Below are 22,610 nucleotides of genomic sequence, written 5' to 3' on the forward strand. Positions count from 1 at the left end.
AGAGTTTCAGTATAATTATGAATTCTATTTGGACGTGCTTAACTACTCTATATAAAAGCCTCTTCATTTTTAATTAGAGGCACAATTTTTTTCATTAATAAGTTTTTCAACTCTGGGAGTTAGTTTCTTTATGCAAGATTTTTTTCTTGTGATTTTTAGTAGTAGTTTTCTTCTCGATTTTCTTCAAGGAGTCGTTGAAATTCATTATTCATTCTTAAATTTGCCAAGAAATTATTTCTTAGAGGGTTAATTAAAGTCATTAATTGAGTTTGTTGGGGTTTATATCTCAAAGGGTTCAATTGGATACTTATCTATCTATCCATCATATCCGTAGATTTACTCGTTCCATCTTCCACTTTGTTTTTTTTAAATTTTTTAAATTTATTCTTTATTCTCAAAATTTTTAGTGTTTTTGTTTTCTTTATTTCCAAAATTTATTTATTTCTTCTTTACAGATCAAATCTGAATCCTTCTTTTTCTAGTCAAACAACTTGAATAGGATCTTTTTCTGCTATTCTTTATCACTTTACCTTTGGTTCTCTATGTAGTAAGTATTCATATATTTACAATTTAATCCTCATATTTTAAATATGCTCCACATTCAATCCAAACTAACATTATTCAATTAAAATATTTTGAAGTTTAAGGACTAATTTAAAATCTAAACAATTGTTTGAAGACATTCTATGGAATTAACCCTTAAATTTATCGTATTATTTAAGGTGGTGTTATATATATATATATATTTATGTTGGGTAGAAAATTTATTAGATTAGACTTTTCGGTTGGAAAGTGTTTCTACTATACAAAAACCTTTATGCTTGTTCGTTAATTAATAGACTATAATTGGCATTAAATTTTATAATGTGACCGCTCCGCCAGCATTTGATAAACTACATCCCTTTTCATATGAATGTTAAGAGAAGCTTAAATTTGTCATAACTTTCTCTAAGATCTCAACCACTTGATTTAATCTAACAGTCACCAATAAATCATAAATCCATATAAAAAAAAAGGAACTTCCAATATATAGATATTAATTGAAAAAAATATTCAATTTCAATTGTAGCTTTTATAATCACAAATAATATATGTTTAAATAAGTATAACTATAATCAACTTAATATAAATGTAACCAAATTGAAAATTAGAATAATTACGGATATCACCTACATATAATGAGATTTAAATATAGAATAAATTTAAAAGATAATCTACGCTTAGTATTTATTGATGTTTAGACTCAAACTTGAAAAATTTTGTTCTCAAAATCTCAACATTACTATTAAGCCAATGTCTCGTTAAGTTTTATCTCTTATACAGGTGCGCACACATTCCTTAGTGAAAGGTTTTGTTTCTCAACTCTGAAATAATAAGACCTAAAAAAATAACGTGTTTACAAGACACGATTCTAAAATTTTCAATAATTAATTATTTAAACGTCTTTTTAAAACTCGAGCTCTTAATGGAGTTTAGATTCAAAATATTATCAACACTAAAAAAAAATCATCATTTGGCTTACTTAACCCTCAGGATGAATAAAGTCCAAACACGTATATCCGAAGCGTTATAGCTAAAGCGGATCTCAAAACGACACAAAGATATGCTATTTGGTAACCGTTTTGAGATTTTCAACAACCAAAAGGTGCCTGTTACCTACCGGTCGGGATCAGCGGGGTCCGTCTTTCTCCTAAGTAATTGATTTGTTAGAAAGAAATAAATAAAGATTCAACTCTTGTAACCACATTGTTTGGTAAACAAGATAATAATTAAGGGTTGGTTTAACATTAGTTGAAACAAACTGTAATTTCAATTTGTTTTGAGCTGCTCTATTATTAACCATATCTTTTTCTGTTTTTAGGCACTTCATCATTTTTAAACAATATTGTAATTCATTTTACCCAATTTTTTTATAAAAAAACATATAAATTGATTAAACTATTTTTACTCACTTCAATTAATTTAACTGTTGGTTCAATAATAATTAAATAAATATTTAAAAATTATAAATAATTTGATCAGTTAAATCATTAATTTTATATTTATTTTTTACTAAATCACAAATGATTCAGTTTATATCCTTCAATTTTCAATTCAACGAACGAATCGAATTTTAATTTTAATATCACTGCTTGACCGTCATTTCGAGTATAACCCTTAGATTTTAACAAAAACAGAGTTCACTTCTGAGTTCTAACGGGGTGAGGTTGGGAAAGAGGTTTGGCGTAATAGTAGGTTTGGGAGAAGGAAATATATATACATATATATATATATATTCAAAGTGGTGTAAATGTATGCAACTATAAACTATAAAGCAGAGTTAGCTTTGGTTTGTACATTGTACAAAGAATCAGAAAAGCAAAAGCAAAAGAAAAAAAAGGTAACGGAGAATGTGATTTGTGTTGTCGAAGTTCAGTGTTAATATCATAAAAAGGAAACTTCAACTCCCATTTATTTCCCCCACCAAACTTCCCCCTTTTTTTTTTTTTTTTATCTCATTCTTCTGTTTTTGGTACCTCATTTTTTCATCGTCTGGGGGATTTTTTTTTTGGGATGGTGGAGTTGTGAGAGAAAAAAAAGAAGAAATTTCCGGGAATAATTTGTGGAGAGAAAATGGCGGCAGAGAGAACGTTGTCGTTTTCAGTTGCTTCAGTTGTGGAAGATTTCTTGGAACATGGCAATCGCTCCAAGGATTTTGATTTGGAATCTAAAAAAGCTGAATTAACTGGTACTCTTTTTCTTTTCTTTTTTCTCCTTTAATGGCAGAATCTGGATTTTGTTGAATGATGATTAATTTTCAAGTGCAAACACTGTGATGTAATTTCATGGAAAATGTGGGAATATATATATTTTAATTCCAATTCCAGTCTCTGATGCCTACTTACTTTGAATTAGTAAAAGGAAAACCTCCTGATCATTGATCATGTTACAGCTTTTATTTTCTTTTCAAAACAAAATAGAGATGAATTATGCCTTGCTAGTGAGAAGAGTAAATTTTGAATGACATTAATAAATTTACATATGGAATTTCAAAAGTGAACCCCCCCTCCCCCCAAAAAAAAAGAAAGAAAGAAAATGTGATGATCATCTGGATTTTGTTGAATGATGATTCATTTTCTACTGCAAAACATGCGTTCTTTCCATTTTATAACCTTAATCAGTCACAACGATGTAATTTCATGAAAAATGTTGATAAATGATGGGTTTCTTATTCTAAATCCAGCCTCGATCCCCTCCACTTCATTTTCTTCAAAAGAAAACAAAATTGAGATGAATTATGTTTTGTTGGTGAGTAAAATTTGAATGTGATGATCTTTTGTATGGCAGCATCAAGGAGGTACGAAGCTGCTAGATGGCTAAGGAAGATGGTCGGAGTTGTGGCCGCTAAAGATTTGCCGGCAGAGCCATTGGAGGAAGAATTTAGGCTTGGTTTGAGGAGTGGAATAATCCTATGCAATGTTCTTAATAAAGTTCAACCTGGAGCTGTGCCTAAGGTTGAGACTTTTTCTTTAAAATTGATTTTCCTTTTAATTACCAGTAATTAATTTGGTGGTTGGTTTTTAGGTGGTGGAAAGTCCATGTGATGCAGTTCTCATTCCTGATGGAGCTGCATTGTCAGTATTTCAGTACTTTGAAAATGTAAGGAATTTCTTGATAGCGGGCCAAGAATTGCGGCTTCCAACATTCGAGGCATCTGATCTAGAACAAGTATGTTTCCAATCTCGATTCTTTCGTTTAGTAAGTACTGGTTTCATTTTCCGAAATAGCTCGAGTTTGAAAGTTGGTCCGTACTATTCAAGCACGTAATAATTTGAGTTGAAGAAATCTTGAACTCATAATAGATTTGAGCTCGAAAAAATTTGAGTTTAAGAAAATATAAGACATAAAAAGTTTGAGACTGAAAAATTTAAGCCTAATAAAATTCTATTTTGAGAAAGCCTATAAAAATTTGAATTAAAGATTAATTTAGCGAATTTGAAATAAATTTGACTCAAAACTTAAAAATTTCTAATTTATAACTTAAAAATTATAAAAGGCGTTAATAATTCATTATATTACTTAAAATAATTATTATTATTTATTTTATGAAAATGTGCACTACACATTTATATTAAAAATTTTATTAGATTATAAAATGAAATATAACATATTTTTAATACTATAATTATATATGTATAAATATATAAAATTAATAATTCTTTCAATTTATATAATTAAATTTGATAATAATATAAAATATATAATAACATAATATATTAATTTAATAATATGATAATTGGTGTTATACTTATCTCAAATGATTAGACATGATTCATTATGCAATACTAATAACATTACTAATAAATTTAATTTTAATGATTTAGGATGGTAGGCTTTACCTTTAGGTTTTTATTAATGTTTAATGTTTCTATTAATATTTTTATATTTATATTAATTTTAATTTGGAATGTGTTTATTTTATTGTAGTTGGGTTTTGTATAAAATTTAAATTGGCTTAGGTTTGGGTTTGATTGGCATTGAGTTTGGGTTTGTTTGGTATTGGCTTGGGTTTTGAGTTTGTGTTTGGGCTTAAATATATATATATATATTGCATTTAATAAGTGTAAATTTAGTTAATTAATCTAAATAGTTTTGAATTTCAAAATCAAAACCGAACTGACAACATCAAATCAATCAATTGCCTAATCTGATCTTAATGCATATATATAAATTATTAATATATTAATCTATTATATTTAACAATTGATGTATATATATAAACTATTAATATATCATATATTGCATGATATTATAAAACATTATATAATATAATAGGAGGCTAACTTTCAAATGTACAAAGAGTATAATGACTTAAAACATATTTCAACTAGTATAATGATAAACAATAATATATAATAATTAATATATTATATACTACTATTATAGTATATGTATATTATTAATTGGTCCAAAATAAAATCGAATTTATTAACCAATTTGCTTAAATTGGCTTGATTTGGTCGATTAAGTTTGTTTCAATCACTAGCTATAATAGATGATATACTGTTATATAATATTGTATGTAACTATTATTAAAACTTTAATACATATATATAATTATTATTATATCATATTATAGATTCTAAAAAACGGCATAGTATTACATAATATTATAAGATTTATTTATTAATGCAAATATATAAACTATTAATATTATATATATATATATATATATATATATATATCATACATTATAATATAACATTATATAATATAGTAGTAGGGTTAACTTTCAAATGTATAAAGAGTACATGGATTTAAAACATATTTCAACCAATATAATAATAAACAATAATATATAATGATAATTAAAATATTACTTATTACTATTGCAGTATGTGATATAGTATTACATAATGTAATAATATATTTTCAAACTATTAATACATACATATATATAATTATTAATTTGTCCAAAATCAAAACTGAATTTACCAATTGGTTTGATTTAATTGGCTTGATTTGTTGGTTAAATTGATTTTAATCGCTAAGTATAATAGATGATATATTATTACATAATATATATCTCTCTCTCTCTCTATATATAGGATATAAGTAGGAATCACTTACACCGTTGTAAAATTACTTTTTACACAATTTTATGCAATTAATATTTTAACAATCTAATATTTGAATTTATCGATATAATTGTACTTGTCATGCATGTAACTTTTGAATCAATCGATATCTATATCACATTGATCTAAAATACTATATATATATATATTAATATTTATTAAATGGTAGAAGTTTTCTTACATAAAATAAATAGTTAGAAAATTTTAATTGACATCAAATTTGACATGAATGAAATATAAAATGTGATGGGTGAGTCGTTAAAATATTAATCGTATAAAGAGATATATAACTATTACTAAAACTATTAATATATATAACTATTATTATGTTATAAATTATAATAAAATATATAGCATTACATAATATTATAACGTTTAATTATTAATGTATGTTTATAAACTATTAATATATTATATTTTATATGATATGATAAACATTATATAATATAGTAGGAGGATTAACTTTCAAATGTACAAAGAGTACAGTGAATTAGAGTATATTTCAACTTATATAATAATTAATATATTATATATTATTATAATAATAATATATTTTAAAACTATTAATACATATCTATAACTATTAATTGGTCCAAAATCAAATTTGAATTTACTAACCAATTTTGGCTCAACCTTTACAAGTTGGTTTTAATAACTAACTATAATTTAGGATAAGGTATTATATAGTACATAATAGATGATATGCTTTAATTTGTTCGTAAATTGGTTAAAATTCTTCAGAGGGGCAAATCTACAAGAGTGGTGAACTGTGTTCTAGCGCTCAAGTCCTATAACGAGTGGAAGCTCGCAGGTGGAAATGGAATGTGGAAATTTGGTGGAAATACGAAACCTGCAACGACCTCGTTGGGAAAGCCGTTTGTAAGAAAAAATTCAGAGCCTTTCATGAACTCTTTTCAAAAGACTTCATCGATGAATGAAAACTTATCCAACGGTCACCCCACTGATATTGATCCTAATACAATGGTCGGTAAGCCTTAACTTTTTACAGTAGTCGCGGGTTTTTATGTTCTACTTGGTCAATGTGAATGAAGTTTTTTTTACTGTACAAGCAGGGTGGTGCTGGTTCATTAAGTATGTTGGTTCGCACTATTCTAATTGATAAAAAGCCTGAAGAAGTTCCCCTGGTAAGCTTTTATTGTCTCAATGTTGTTAATAAACATATCAAACATTGAGTCATACTGTTTTAGTTTCGCGTTGATCCTATTGAGTGCAAATGCAGGGGCTTGTTGACCACTATGATATTGCACTCATTTCATGTCTTTTCGATATTCTCTTAGAAATTTTCCTATGTTATTATTGTTTATAATAAGCTATCGATTATCCTTTTGCTATAACAGCTACTTACTTGGTCATATTTTGTTGTTGATAGCTGGTTGAATCTTTGCTTGGTAAAGTTGTAGAGGAGTTTGAGCATCGTCTGGCAAGCCAATATGAAGTGGTACATTCAATTTTGTAATCGCTAAACTTGTGCTTCAAAATTGATAGAAAACTGGAAGTTATTTACTATGTAACTACTAAAAATCTTTACTAACCACATGTTTTTCTCTGCCAAATTGTAAGATGAAAACAACTTCAACAGACATCACTGCTTCCAATTTCAACAAGCCTCTATCGGAACCAATTTCTGGGGATAAAAAGGTATACAATGATCACTTTTCTTCAATATGTTAATGATATGGCTTGAGTTTCTCCAACTCTCCCCACGTATTTATGATGCTTTAGATGGAGGAAAAAAATATCAAAATGATGAAGAAAGATGATTGCTCTCATAGAAGCATCACTAATGACGAATTAAAAGATCAATCTCTAAAACTGCAAATGATCCTTAATAAGCAACAAAGAGATATTCAGGTGAGAGCCAATCGTGTCGTATATTCCTTTTTCTTTTTGACTATGTACTTTACCAAAGCACTTATAAGAATAATAAATATTGCAGGTCCTAAAGCATACTATTGATGCCACAAAAGCTGATATGCAACACATGCAAACAAAATTTCATGAAGAATTCAATAATCTCGGTACTTATTGCTTTAATGGAAGTACTTATTTTCATTTTCTTGTGTTTTATTGAAATGCAAAGCATGATGTTAATCTCAAATTTTAGTTAATACACCTTTTCTTTACAGGTATGAATATTCATGGTTTAGCTCATGCGGCTTCTGGTTACCATAGGGTTCTAGAAGAAAACCGCAAGCTATACAATCAAGTGCAGGATCTTAAAGGTAAGATACCTTTTGCATAAGTTCTAACAATGATTTATGTCTTGTATTAAGTCCTCCAATTAATTACAAAGGTTATCAACTTTATTTGACCAGGAAGTATCCGTGTTTATTGTCGTGTGAGACCGTTCTTGTCTGAAAGATCTAGCTATGTTAGCACTGTGGAGCATATAGAAGATGGAAACATCACCATCAGCACCCCGTCAAAGTACGGTAAAGGATGCAAGTCCTTCACCTTCAACAAAGTCTTTGGGCAATCTGTAACTCAAGGTTTCAACACTAAATTTAATTGCTTGTCGATAATCTGTCTGCAATTTTAGCATTCTATACTTAGTTTATATCTTTATGGCACCGCAGCGGAGGTATTTTCTGATATGCAACCACTAATTCGGTCAGTTCTTGATGGATACAATGTTTGTATATTTGCATATGGCCAAACAGGGTCAGGAAAAACTTACACAATGGTAAGAATTGAATTATTCACTAAAAGTATGATAAAACATTCAACTAATACTTGTTTGAAATATGTGTTTTCTTTTGGATTTGTCGGTTTCTGTATATAGGTTGGACCCAAAGACCTAACAGAGAAAAATCAAGGAGTAAATTACAGGGCATTAGGTGATTTGTTTGTTTTAGCAGAAAAAAGAAAGGATAACTTCCGCTATGATGTTGCTGTTCAAATGATTGAAATTTATAATGAGCAAGTCAGGGATCTCCTTGTTATCGACGGAAGTAACAAAAGATATCCTTCTGTTCACTTGATTTTATTTCTTACAAGGTTATAAAACTATTGACTGATCAAAAGTTGGTCATTTGGTGTGGAACCTCTTTTATATAGGGTTAAATAGTTGCCACTTGCCGGTTAATTTTCGATCGAGGCTCATCCTTAATCAAGTAATACATTAGAAATTCACAATAGCTCTCAGACAGGTCTCAATGTACCCGATGCAAGCCTTATGCCTGTTTCATCGACATCTGATGTTATCGATCTGATGAACCTAGGACAAAGGAATCGGGCAGTTGGTGCGACCGCTCTAAATGACCGTAGTAGTCGTTCTCATAGGTATCCTCTTTTTTCTTTTTCTTTTTTTAACAATATTTGGTCTCGAAATATTCTTTGTTCTAAAACTAAAACTTGTCTCATCACTTGCAGTTGCTTGACTGTCCATGTTCAAGGAAAGGATTTAACTTCCGGTACTATTCTCCGTGGCTGCATGCATCTTGTTGACCTTGCAGGAAGTGAGAGAGTAAACAAGTCTGAGGTAACAGGCGGTCGACTAAAAGAGGCACAACACATAAACAAATCTCTATCAGCTTTAGGGGATGTGATTGCTTCCCTTGCCCAAAAGAATACACATGTTCCGTACCGAAACAGCAAACTCACTCAACTTCTTCAAGACTCACTGGGTGAGTTTAAACTGTTGAAATAATTTCAATTCTTTTAAGGTGAAAATTGACTGCATCCATTTTTTTCTTTCCGAAAGTTTTAATTATATTGGAGCTAGAAATGTATTTTCAGGAGGGCAGGCTAAGACACTAATGTTTGTTCACATAAGCCCCGAGCCTGATGCCTTGGCTGAAACAATAAGTACTCTCAAGTTTGCAGAGCGTGTGGCTACCGTCGAACTCGGTGCCGCCCAAGTGAACAAAGACACTGCAGATGTCAAACAACTCAAAGAACAGGTTATCTTGTTCTTAGTCACCTCCAAATATTGGTCGAGATGATTATCTTGATGGTTAGCAATTGTTATACTATTCCTTTTAGTAACTTGTTGGAATCGTCTCTTAGATTGCGAGCCTTAAGGCAGCTCTAGCAAGGAAAGAGGGAGAAACAGAAGAAAGTCGACATTCTATTTCGGACACTGATTGCTCTGAAAAATACATAACAAGTAGTGATTTGTTTCCGTTTACTCCTAATCACCGAGTTGGAGATATGTTGGTGGCTAGACAACTCATGGGTGATGTTGGCAACATTGAGGTACTTACTGTTTTCCACATATAAAGCTTGCTTGTTCATATCGTCATCATGCATTCTGTACATACACAATATATATGTGTAGATCAAGAGGAATTTGATAACCTTTTTCCACATTTTGTAGGCACGAGCGAACTCAATGTCGAGGCAAGAGAAGCAAAGCTTTTCTCTTGACGAGTTACTAACAAATTCACCTCCTTGGCCTCCTGTTATCAGTCCAACACAAAACTTCAGGGATGACGAGAAAGAGTCGGGCTCGGGTGAGTGGGTGGATAAGGTTATGGTGAACAAACAAGACAACATTAATAGAGTAGGAAGCCCCTTAGGAAGTTGGGAAGCAGAAAACGGGAATTCGCCCAATGTCTTTTACCCAAAATATCTCCAAAATTCTTCAAAAATTTACCAAGAACAATCATCATGTAATATGTTTATGGGGGGTAACAGGTTCAACATCGCCAATATTAATGACATAGATGATCTCGATGTCTCTACCAGCCACTTGTCCGAGCCCGATTTTCTTTGGCAATTCGATCAGTCCAAACTAAGCTGTATAACCAATGGGATTGGGATTGGATCAAAGACCAAAAAAACTCCTTCCAAGTCTACAAGTACTCCAGAACGGAGGTAAGGCAACATACATACATACATCCATATATGAACATGTCGAATATTCTAAATGCATTGTAAATCTTTTGCAGCAAAAAAGCATATCCCATGTCAGGACCATCACCATCAAGGAAATTAGGAAATGGAGTTGGCCAGCCTTTGCATCGAAATGGGAGGCAACCATTTCCTGCTGAAACGAAACGCAAAATTGGAAGTAGAAAATAAACATATATAAACATTAAAAAACACGCCGGATTGATTTTTTATTCTTTATTTTATTTTAATTTTCTTTTATATTTGTGAATGAATGAGAGAGATGACTTACATATATATCCATTTCATTGTAATTATATGATATAGTTTTGAATACAACAATACTATACAATTTATGAGGTTTTCCATCCAATATTAAAAGTAGAAATACCTATGAAAATTTGACAGTGATGTCTGGAAAACTTCGGCTTATTTTCTCGTATATATGAGTTTGTTTTAGAAATTAATAAAGTAGTTGACATCCTCAATTATTTAGCAAACTAATCGAGTTTGTGGAGGAGAAATGAAGTCGATACCTTGAGAGACCGACTTCAGTGCATTACTCAGCAACTTTACACCATGCAAGCATGCACACTGAAGTAGCACGTGAAGGTTGAGAAATACAATTTTCTTGTTGTCATGAAAATATAAAATAATGTGTAACTGTATACAGTTGTTAACAGTTAACAAGTAAAGCAGTTAGCATACTTCTATGCTCAACCAACTTCAAATTTTATTAAACAAACATCATAAAGGACTTATGCAAGGTAACATTATTGCTCAATAATATTACTAATTTAATCATTAGCATATATCAGACATGCACCATTCAAATATTGTGTCTAGTAATTTTCATCTTGTTTGGATTAAATAATTAGTTCTTATGCCTCCCTACGTTAATTATGCATGAGTAGCATGATCATGATTTTATCTGAATGAATAAATAACTAAAGCATTACAGCATCAACAAAGTATTAATAATAAAAGCTAAGGATATGCAATCAATCTATCATCAACAAAAGTAAGTCATTATAATTAAATTGAAAGCAGAAAAATAATTAGAAATCATGTTTATCAACTTCAACAAAATCAAAAGATTAAAGGGAAAGAAACTAGAAGTCAAATCCGATGTTTCTCTATGGCACTGCTTTTGCTGCTTTTCCTCCTTTCTTATTCTTTGCTCCTATGCACAAGTACTCTTCAAAGTGTCAAATTTGACTACTCAAAAGGACCTCTGAATTGCTCTCTCAAATAGAAAGTGACTGAATGAAAGATGGATGAAAGAATGATGAGTGAGTGATGAGTGAATAACCTTAAATGCTTGCCCTTATTTATACTTCTTTAAGCCCCCTATTTTTATCATGTCATCCCTTGAATTTCTCCATATAGATGGTTTTCCCTTGATTTGTGGAGGAGTGGACGACATGCTTTTTTCAAGGGAAAGAAGTCGCTTGAATTGTGGAGGATGGTGGATGGTTACTTGATTTATGGAGGAGGGAGATCATTGATTCTCTCCATACTAATTTGGTGGTTAAATTAGGTGAATACCAAATCTCATGGACGTTTTGGACACCTCAAGTGGATGGTTGGACACCTTTCTCCATTAGTGGGTGGTTTGGGCTCCTTCCTCAATTAATGGGTTGTCTAGGTCTGTTAACCAACTTTAAAGTTGGGTCAAAAGGAGTTTTGAGGTCCAATATGCATCTTTGAGGCGTTCAAAGATGACACCACATCAGCCCAATCTCGTAGGGTTTTTGCTGCAGAGATACTGTAGCACTAAACATTCATAAGTGAGTTTCAAGTCCATCTTTCCTTCTAGTGTACCAACTATCTTCAAAACTACAAAAATTATGTGTTTAGCATATAAAATGATCAAGATAACATATTTACCTTAGCTTTATTCAACAAGACAGAATTATAATAAAAACTACGAAATTTGTTATCAACCACTCAAAAATTTGTATGAATTATTAGTCTAAAAGTGCTGAAGATAACTTTATATTCTAGAGTTATTACTTGTGCATGCGTCTTGAGAGGTTGAAAAAAACAGAGGGTTGAGATGATTGAACAAGGCAGAAGGTTGTTTGAAGATGATGGAACAATGTGGTGTATTAGTAATGGGTAAGTGAAATAGTAATGGTAAAGGTGGAGGAGATTTTTGATATGGTTATGCAATTTTAGTAGTTATCCAATGTTGCAGAATGAATTTTTATATTTACACGTTGACACCAGGGCAAGTTAGAAGAGTAAGTTTATTCAATATTTTCTCCTCGAGTATTGTTATCTTTTTTATCTATTATCTTTTATATAATCTACAATCTTCATCCACCTTTTTAATCTTTGTAAGTATTTTTTTTATAATACATGTATTGATGCATTAACATCTATTAAGTATTAGTTTTAAATATACAATAGATTGTTGGGATTATTGTTGTATATGTATTGACATTTGTTTAAATATATATTAGTTTTGAATATTAGTGTTGAATATATATAATAAAATGTTGAATAATTATTATTTTTTCATTAGTTGGCAAAGGAAGAAATGATGATAACATTCTTTATTTATTTTTTATTTGTTCAAAATTTGATATTGTTGTGATGTTGTATATCTATGGTGAAGGAAAATATTATTAAGAAAAATATTTAATAAGCATAGTGGTATTGAATATGCAACGACGTTGTTGTATTGTTCAATTTTAATATCTACTAAGCATAGTTGTATTTTAATGCGAAAATGCTTATGTTTTAGTTACAAATATTATATTAGAAAGGAAATTATTATTTTTATTGGTTATACATTGATTAATTTTTAATCTAAATTAATATTATACGTAGGAATTCTATACAAAATTAGTAGCATGTTTGATGTTGTGGTGCACTATATTGGCCAAATTCATGATATAAATATTGGTATAATCTTCAAGTTCGAAAGCCCAATTAACATGATGTTTAGAAAAGACATCACTTCAATGGTGATGAAGCAAAAAAATTAGTAAAAAATTTGGAGCTCTTGTCAAGTTACTGAGGTATAGATTTGTTGCCTGTGATAGTCTAGTAAGATATTCTACAATTCATGTAGCGGATGATGATAATCTACAGAAATTAATTACACTTTATAAGTCAAATGGTAGTGTAAGAGTCAAGTTTTATGTCCAACTTGACATAATTGAAGAAGGACATGGGGGTCAATATTCCAAGCTTGTTTAGGACCCTGTTAGAAAAAAATCTTGTTCAAAAATAATTTTCTTACACAATGGAAAAATAAAATTTTCAAAACATAGTTGGTTTGTAATATTTATAGTAACGAAATTTCTCTGAAATATACATGTGCTTTGAGCGAGACGGATCATTGTCGTTCCCGAGTTTCAACCGAATGACCTTCTTTGTTATTCTTGTACCATGAACTCCTTCAAATGTAAGCTCGAACAATTCTAAATCAAACACATAACTAAAACTAATTTTCTTACTTTTAGTAGAAAAGTTAATCTCTCTCTTATAGAAACCGATAGAATTGTTATCTTTGAAAAATAAAATTTATACTTAGAAATAAATTCTAATTTTTTTTAAATTGAATAACAATTTCTCAAAGATATGTATAAGGAGAGGAAGTTGAACCCTAGTTGAATTAGTATAATGCATTTAATGACTATTTAATAGAAAAATAAATCCCCTTGTTGAACTAGGAGAAAGGGACAACTATTTGGGTGTACCTCCTTTCATATGTATTATAATGAGGATATGAGTCTCTCCCATATTGGATCCAACTATATGTGCTTCCTGAATTTTTAATCCAACACTTTATAATTTAATCAAATCCAGTGCATATTTTTCTATTTTCTCAAAATAAACATTATTTATTAAATTAATTAAAATTAACTAATTTTATCAAGATTCGAAGCTTGAACATTACTTTCAGCTTTGACTCAGCTGACATCTTTAATCTATAAGAAAAATACAATCTTAGAATGGATCAAAAGCATCACACTATCACAGGGTATATGTGGCATGTATATACTAAACTCTACTCCGATACGTTAGTGATAAGCTGTAAAAGTAACATATTTTAATCCTATTCTTAATGCGTTTTTGGATGATTAATTGCATAAATTAGTGAATTTGATGATCTTAATCCTTTAAATTCATGTTTCTATACTTAAGAGAGCCATTGGGAGCGAAAGGAGAGAAAAACGTGTTAAAATCAAACAAATAGGGTTGTTTCTAGGGTCCACACGGGCTGGCTATACGCCCATGTGCCAGCTCGTGTTGATATTGCACCCTGCTTCCCAAATAGGCAGAAAAACCCAATTTTTAAACTTTCTGAGCATTCTAAAGTCTATAAATACCAATTAGAAGAATATCTAACGGGGTACTCAGAGAAGATTGAAGAGAACACTTGAAGAATGCCATCAAAATCAATTCGGAAGCGGATCTCCTTCAAGATCGAAGATCTCCATTTAATTTCCTTTGAAGTTTTATTGAGTTTCTTTATGTCTTGTTGTTGTCCTAACTTTGAGATGTTTCTATTCAGGATTATGAACTAAATCCCCTAGATACCTAGGGAGGATGAAACCTATGATGAGTCTTATTATTTAATTTCTATTTTTACGCCATAAATACTTGATTCTTGTTCTCATTTATATATGCTTATTTCGTGTTTTAATATTTTTAGGATATTAATTCATGTTTAATGTGCTTATTTCAATAGAGCAAAAGTCCCTGTTTAAGAGTAGATCTAACATAATTGAGTGGAGTTACATACAATCCTATAAATAGGACGACATAAATCTACCGGATTAGAGTCAAATCTAATAGGTAAATTCATATATTGAGTTAATGCGACAATGGGGGTTTTAATTAGAAAGAGATTTCAATTAATCAACCTAGATCAGTTGTTCTTACGATATTAACATAATTTAGGGATTTCTACGGATCAAAACACAAGTGAATAAATTGTTTAATTCAGATTCAGAATAATAGGTGAAGTCTTGGTGGATTCTTTCCTGGGTATCGTATTTCTCATTGGTTATCTTCGATTACTTTCCCATTTCATTATCTGTTGCATTCGTAGTTAAATTAGATTAGTAAATTTAGATTAAAAATAATCACTTCAATTTATCGACTAAATAATAGGAAAATAGTAATTACTAGTACTTTTAGTCCTCGTGGATACGATATTCCCTACTCACCATAGCTATACTATTGTTCAATAGGTGTACTTGCATTTATCGTAATTATAGTTAGTTTAGTGATCATCAGTTAGTCCTAGAATCGACTAAATCATTACTCTGATACCACTAAATGTAACACCCCTAACCCGTATCCGTCGTCGGATTAAAGTTACAGAGCATTACCATATATTTGTAACATTTAAACATAAATATCATAAATCAATCATACATACTCATTCCGTCTCAAAATCGAGCCCTCGAGGCCCTAGAAACACTTTAGAAACAATTCGGGACTAAATTGAAAAATTTGAAAAGTCTAATAAAAAGTTACAAAACTTTGAATACAGAGTTCATGCGGTCGTATGCCTCACACAGCTGAGACATACATCAGTGTCTCAGGCCGTGTAACCTTCGAACTACGACCACATGACCGTGTCCTAGCCCGTATCCTCATCCATGTAACTCTTTGAGTAGGGTCACACGGCTGTGTCACACGCCCGTGTGTTAGGTCATGTAACTCATTGAATTTCATACAAAGGAAGCTTCAGGAGACACATGGCTGTATCGCAAACACACTGCTGAGTCACACGCCCGTGTCGTAGGCCCTGTGGACCTAAAATGCACCAAAAACATGTAACACCCCGAACCCGAGACCGTTTCCGGTGTCGGACACGAGGGGTTAACGGGCCAAAACCACTTATAGCACCGACCAATTTGACATTTCCAGACAGGCTGGAGAACTGCGTCACTGTCGCCTTAAAAAGCATATCTCGAGTTTCAACACTCGGAAACTGATTCCGTAAATTTTCCCTGAATTTAGACTCATATATCCATCCATGGATTTATTTCAAGAATTTTTGGTCGGGCCAATTGGTACAGTTTATTAGTTAAAGTCACCCATGTTACAGGGGTCGACTACACTGACCTTTGCGCGTTACAACTTGAATATCTCTCTGTACAGGTCTTTAATACTGGTTCCGTTTGTTTCTAATGAAACTAGACTCAAAATGAAATCTGCACATATAAGGCATGACTTCTAATTCTTTCTGGATAATTTATAGTAAATTTTCAAAGTCGCGACAGGGGACCCAGAAACCGTTCTGGCCCTGTCTCACGAGAACTTTAATATCTCTCGGCATACTGTTCATATGATCGTTTCGTTACTTTCATATGAAAATAGACTCGTCAAGGTTAGTTTACATAACTTACTCACTATTTAATACCATTCCTACAAATTTTGGTGATTTTTCACATCCACGTCACTGCAGCTGGCAGCATCTGTTTTTAAAGTAGGCTTTACCCATTTTGTAGTTTCCATGGACCAACTATAGTCTAGTCATACATAGGTCCACATATGATCATGTTTAGCCATTCCAATGGCTGATCATGTGACCAACACTCCCATTCCAATCCATAATAACATCATGAAACCATATAAAATTACAAACCACAAATGGTCTAATTCCATACTCCACTTTTACGAACCATTTTCGCATGGCCGTACACATATACATCACAAAGTACTTGAAAACAACCGAGGGTAGTCCTATACATGCCATATCCAAAGTTCAACCAAAAGAGTACCAAAAGGGGGTTTGATAGTGTGGATGACTTCACTTCAATGATCCCGAATCCGATCATTAATGAGCAAAATCTAAAACAGAGAAACAAAGGAACGGAGTAAGCAATTTATGCTTAGTAAGTTTCGAGCCATAATTTACACACAACCAAAGCATAGCATTCAAGTAGCTAAACAATAATTCATATGCACAATTTCTCAATGACATGCTTACTTCACAATCCCAACTCTTATATTCATACACAAATAACGGCTTAGTTAAGGCCGATAGCTCATTTGTCATTGGAGCGAATACTCACACGCACTTACTCATAGTGTGCCAAGCACACACAAAACGTACCTTGTTGTTGGGACTTTCACAAGCGCATAAACTGAAAATTTTTACAGCAAGCTTATAATTCTCAAATCACATACCTTCAGAGTTTAACCGAATATAGCTACTCGTTCAAACGCCTTCGGGACATAGCCCGGTTATGGTAACCCGCACAAATGCCTTCGGGACTTAACCCGGATATCACAACTCGCACAATTGCCTTCGGGCTTAGCCCGGATATCATAGCTCGCACCATTGCCTTCGGGCTTAGCCCGGATATCACAACTCGCATAATTGCCTTCGGGCTTAGCCCGGATATCACAATTTGCACATTCATACACATCTTTGTTTCAATTTCATAACAAACTTTTATGCACAATTTACTTAATCAAGAATATCATTTCGGCTCAATGGCCACATACAAGGGCACAATTTCGATTGCTTATTACTTCGTTCAATCGAATCAAAATCTAAGTTTCAATACTCGAAAACTTACCTCGGATGTTGTCGAACGATTCCGATGGCTATTCGACTACTTTTTCCTTCCCTTTATCGGATTTGGTCCCCCTTTGCTCTTGAGCTTAATTTAACAAATAAATTAATTCAATCATTTGAGTATCGAAAAGAGGAACTCAAGGCACTTAGCCCACATATATTCACTAGACATTAAAGTCACATAAGTACGAATTCATGAATCAACTCAACACACAAGCCTTCAACATGCTTACTCATGGCGAACAACACAACCTCTTAGGCACTCATTCATGGCCGATTATGCATGTTGATGTTGAGGCCAATTACAAGTTTAATACCACATGAATGGCACACATTTTACTAGCTAATGCTTTACATATTGTAGCTCAATACACATCTATCATTTACTTCATAACCAAAACATAATCACAAGAAAATACATACTTTGAGATAGTATGTATGTCATACCAATACATCATGTGCAAACATATGTACACTTATAGGTGCAAGGCCGAATCTCAAGGTGTTCATATCCATTCAAAACACAAATTTTTACCACTCAAGTAACAAGCATAAATCATGCTCATGAATGCACCATGGTCGAATACATCACAACCATACCCTTTCAACTTCGGTCATGGTTAAACAAAAAAATTCAATGTTTTACTCAAGATTGCTACGAAGAAATTTCAAGAGTAGTCAATCCATCACCACATGCATCATTAGCAAGCTTCACATTTAGCATGCAATGGCTTTAACACAATATCCACCTTGGCCAAATACCATTTCCATGGCATAACAAGGATTTGAACCATGGCTAACATGAACATCAAGTTAGCAACTAAAACATGCATGAATCTCATAACACAACCTCATACATACCTTAATCTTGATGCAAGTATAGCCAAATCTCCTTCTAGATCTCTTCTAAACCAAAAATGGAGCAAAATTCCCTCCTTCTTCCTTAGTTTTGGCTCAAAGAAAGGATGAACAAATTTTTTCTTTCTTTCTCTACAACTCACTAAGAATGGGGGTTACCACACTCACACACATTTTTTTTCATTCTTTTCTTACCCATACACCTTTGTTTATTATTTCTCCCTAATACACCAACAAAACATGTTTCATGACATGTTTAGCCCATACACCCTTGTCATGGCGGCCACTTCATGTTGGGGGAAATTTGACATGCAAATCCTTATTTCGCATGCATTATCAACTAGTCATCACACATTTCCCCATCATACTTTCAAAGTTTACTACTAGATCCTTTCTAGTGAAATTCACATTTATAACTCTAAATCGAAACATCAAAAATGTCACACATGAATTAACACATATTATAGGCATCAAAATAAATTTTAAATTATTTTTATGCCTCAGTTTTGTGGTCCCGAAACCACATCCCGACTAGGGTCAATTTTGGGCTGTCACAAAACAAGCCATTCTCAACAGCATATCATGCATAAACATTTGAAAATTTTGTGCACACCTACAAAGCATCAAACCATGCCTAAATATGTATTTATTTTCCATTCCAAAAGTCCTAATACAACTAACCAATATGCCATTTAAAGGCACCTCAAACACACAACAACGCTTACCTAAACATGCATATTTTACCATATTGCAATTATCAACTACTAGTTCAAAACTTACCAAAATATGCTACAAACATATTCATTAACACATCATTTCAAATATACCATTTGAACCATTCAAATATGCATCGTAGCATAACTAAGTTGACACAATTTGACAAAGATCACATGGTGCCAAAACAAGATAACATCCATAACTTATACAAGTCAATCCACAACTAAACATCCATCACAACAACATTATAATTCAACCTATACATGCCACTACCCTAGGAGATACAGAAACTACCAACGTTGATGGATTGTGTGAACCGATTGATTAATCTGTCCAAAATGTCAGCAACAATGATCTACAAAATAATCCACAAGAACTGATAAGCTTTTAGAGCTTAGTAAGAACATAGTATAGCTTTTAATCTAAAAATAATTAAATACGATTCACATATTATTTGATTCAAAGTTACCGAAGTGTAAACAGGGGCACGAAAGTGCATTAAGGAGAACTGAAGTACAAACAGGGGCACGTATGCTCAATTCAAGGGTATCGAAGTACAAACAGGGGCACATATGTGTAATTATACAATAATCTTCTGAAAACATAATAATTAAAGTATCATAATATAAGTACACAAATAGAAATTCGTTTACATATTGAAACATTACGAACTTACCTCAACGACTAGGGCGTAGAAATATGATCGAGTTAATCTTTAGCTTTCGCATTTCCTCGATTTAGATTTAGTTGAAGTTTATCTTGATCTAAATAAATAATTATATTCAATTAATCTCAAACATTCAATTCAATCCATATTACACATTTATGCATAATTAACATTCTTCCCTTCATGTTTTAACTTTTCATAATTTAGTCCATAAGCTTATAACTTAAAATCTAACCATTTCAATCAAATTCCATGTTAACCAAACATGCAAGATACCTTGAAACTAATCCTATTTCTCACCTTTTCACAATAAACCCTATAATTTATACCTTTAACAATTTAATCCCTAATTCTAAAATTCATCAAAATTCACTTAACAAAACTTGTTTATTTTTCAACAATGGTTCATAATGTATCATTTAACATAAAAAATCATTCAAGAACATTCATAGCATAACCCTTAACCTTTAATATATTTACAAATTAATCATTCAAGAACATTCATAGCATAACCCTCAACATTTAACAATTTTACAAATTAACCCCCAGGCTAGCTAAATTAAGCTAAAACGACCTCAAAAACATAGAAATCATTAAAAACGGGGTTGAATATCATACCATACAAGCAAAAGAGCTTAACCGAACCTTCAAACTTTAAAAATGAGGTTTCCTATCCTTAATTCCAGTGGAGAACAAAACTAAAGAAAATGATATTGTTTTCTTTTCTTTTGTTTTAACATTAATTACCTAATTACCATTTTAACCTTTAAAAACTTTAATAATTTCAATAAAACCTTACCATGAATATCAACTGATCGCCTGATTTCGTGATAGATTTTAAATATTTATAATTACTCGTTCTTGAACTAACTATTATTGCAATGTAGGCCTAGCGTACCTATCGAACAGTAGTATAGTTTTAGCAAGACCGGATTGTCGAACCCAAAGGAACTAAAAGTACTAGTAATGACTGTCTTTTTATTATCTAGCCTAAGAATAAAGAGGTTTTATTTTAATCAACTAATTATCTAAACTAAGAACTCACAAAGAAAAGAATTGGGGAATTGTTTTTGGGGAAAATCGATTGACTTAAGACAATACCTAAGGAAAAATCCACCTAGACTTTACTTGTTATTCTGGCTCCGAATCGGACAATTTATTCATTCAACTTGTTCCGTAGAGATCCCTAAGTTATGTTATTATCCCTATTCAAGACTAATAATGTCTAATCCCTCGATTGAATAACCGAGACTTTTCTCTAATTAACACTCTAGGGTTGCATTAACTCGATCTATGGATCCCCTTATTAGGTTTCACCCTAATCTGGAAAAATCTTGTCCCTATGTCTAGGCGCGCAATCAACTCCGCTTAATTATGACAAATGTACTCTTAGACAAGGTCTATTCCTCCTATGAATAAGAGCTTGTCTTGAATTAGTATCCTGGGATACCAAAACAAGAATTAAGAACACATAATTAAGAACAAGTTAAATATTTATCATACGATTTAGAAAATAATAACAAGATTCGTCTTAGGTTTCATTCCCCTTAGGTATTTAGGGGTTTTAGTTCATAACTAAATAAGAAAACATCTCAGAAGAATAAAAAATACAAAACATAAAGAAAACCCAAAACTCCTGAACGGAAATTGAGGAGAGATCTTCAGTCTTGATGATGAATCCGGCTTCTGAGATGGATCAATCAGCTTCCTTGGAGTAATTCCTTACTCCTTATTCTCCGTCTCCCTTTTCTTCCTTCTCTAGGGTGTATTTATAGGCTTTGGGATGCCTAAAAGCCCTCAAAATTAGCCTTTCCCAAATTGGACTCAACTTGGGCTCGGCAGGGACACACCCGTGGCACACGCCCGTGTTCGATTACTTCAGGCCATGTTTGAGCTTGCCAAATTGACACGGCCGTGTGGTCTGCCCGTGTGAAAAGGTCCAGGCCGAGTTAATTTCGTACTTTGGCCCATTTTCTTCGTTTTTCGCCCGTTTCTTGTTCCTTTCGCTCTCCTATGCTCTCCTAAGTATAAAACATGAAATTAAAGCATTAGGAGCATTGAATTCACCAATTCTAATAGGAAATCATCCATAAAATACATCAAACATAGGGTAAAAATATGTATAATTTACGGTTTATCATCAACTAACTATTCAAATGGTCTAATTACCATCTAAGTCCATTCCCTTTAAATTTTCATAACCATTTAACCTTTTAACTAATGAAACTCTACTTTTATATTTTTTACGATTTAGTCTTTTTCACCTAATTAATCATGCAAACATCAAAATTTCTTAACAAAATTTTTAACACGACCTTAATATACTTCTATAAAAATT

General features: G+C 31.9%; 1 protein-coding gene across 1 annotated transcript; it reads left to right on the top strand.

Moving 5' to 3' along the window:
- The first annotated feature begins 2,109 nt into the window (after positions 1 to 2,109).
- On the top strand, positions 2,110 to 10,894 carry LOC108467499 (kinesin-like protein KIN-14I). Its single transcript, XM_017768129.2, has 19 exons — positions 2,110 to 2,728; positions 3,328 to 3,494; positions 3,565 to 3,708; positions 6,360 to 6,602; positions 6,692 to 6,763; positions 7,009 to 7,077; positions 7,200 to 7,277; positions 7,362 to 7,490; positions 7,576 to 7,657; positions 7,766 to 7,861; positions 7,955 to 8,128; positions 8,216 to 8,322; positions 8,422 to 8,600; positions 8,760 to 8,921; positions 9,012 to 9,265; positions 9,378 to 9,541; positions 9,648 to 9,836; positions 9,958 to 10,457; positions 10,532 to 10,894. Exons 1-19 carry the CDS (start codon positions 2,614 to 2,616, stop codon positions 10,662 to 10,664), a joined length of 3,057 nt encoding a protein of 1,018 aa, XP_017623618.2. The 5' UTR covers positions 2,110 to 2,613; the 3' UTR covers positions 10,665 to 10,894.
- Positions 10,895 to 22,610: the final 11,716 nt, after the last annotated feature.

Source organism: Gossypium arboreum, chromosome 8, assembly GCF_025698485.1.
Source record: "Gossypium arboreum isolate Shixiya-1 chromosome 8, ASM2569848v2, whole genome shotgun sequence".
Taxonomy (NCBI): domain Eukaryota; kingdom Viridiplantae; phylum Streptophyta; class Magnoliopsida; order Malvales; family Malvaceae; genus Gossypium; species Gossypium arboreum.

What these genes read in the sequence shown, in the direction of transcription:
- LOC108467499 (XM_017768129.2), top strand. Translation starts at nt 2,614, where the DNA reads ATGGCGGCAGAGAGAACGTTGTCGTTTTCAGTTGCTTCAGTTGTGGAA. An exon ending in AGCAACAAAGAGATATTCAG is followed by an intron (nt 7,491 to 7,575) that starts GTGAGAGCCAAT and finishes TAAATATTGCAG; the next exon opens with GTCCTAAAGCATACTATTGA. An exon ending in ATCGACGGAAGTAACAAAAG is followed by an intron (nt 8,601 to 8,759) that starts ATATCCTTCTGT and finishes ATCAAGTAATAC; the next exon opens with ATTAGAAATTCACAATAGCT.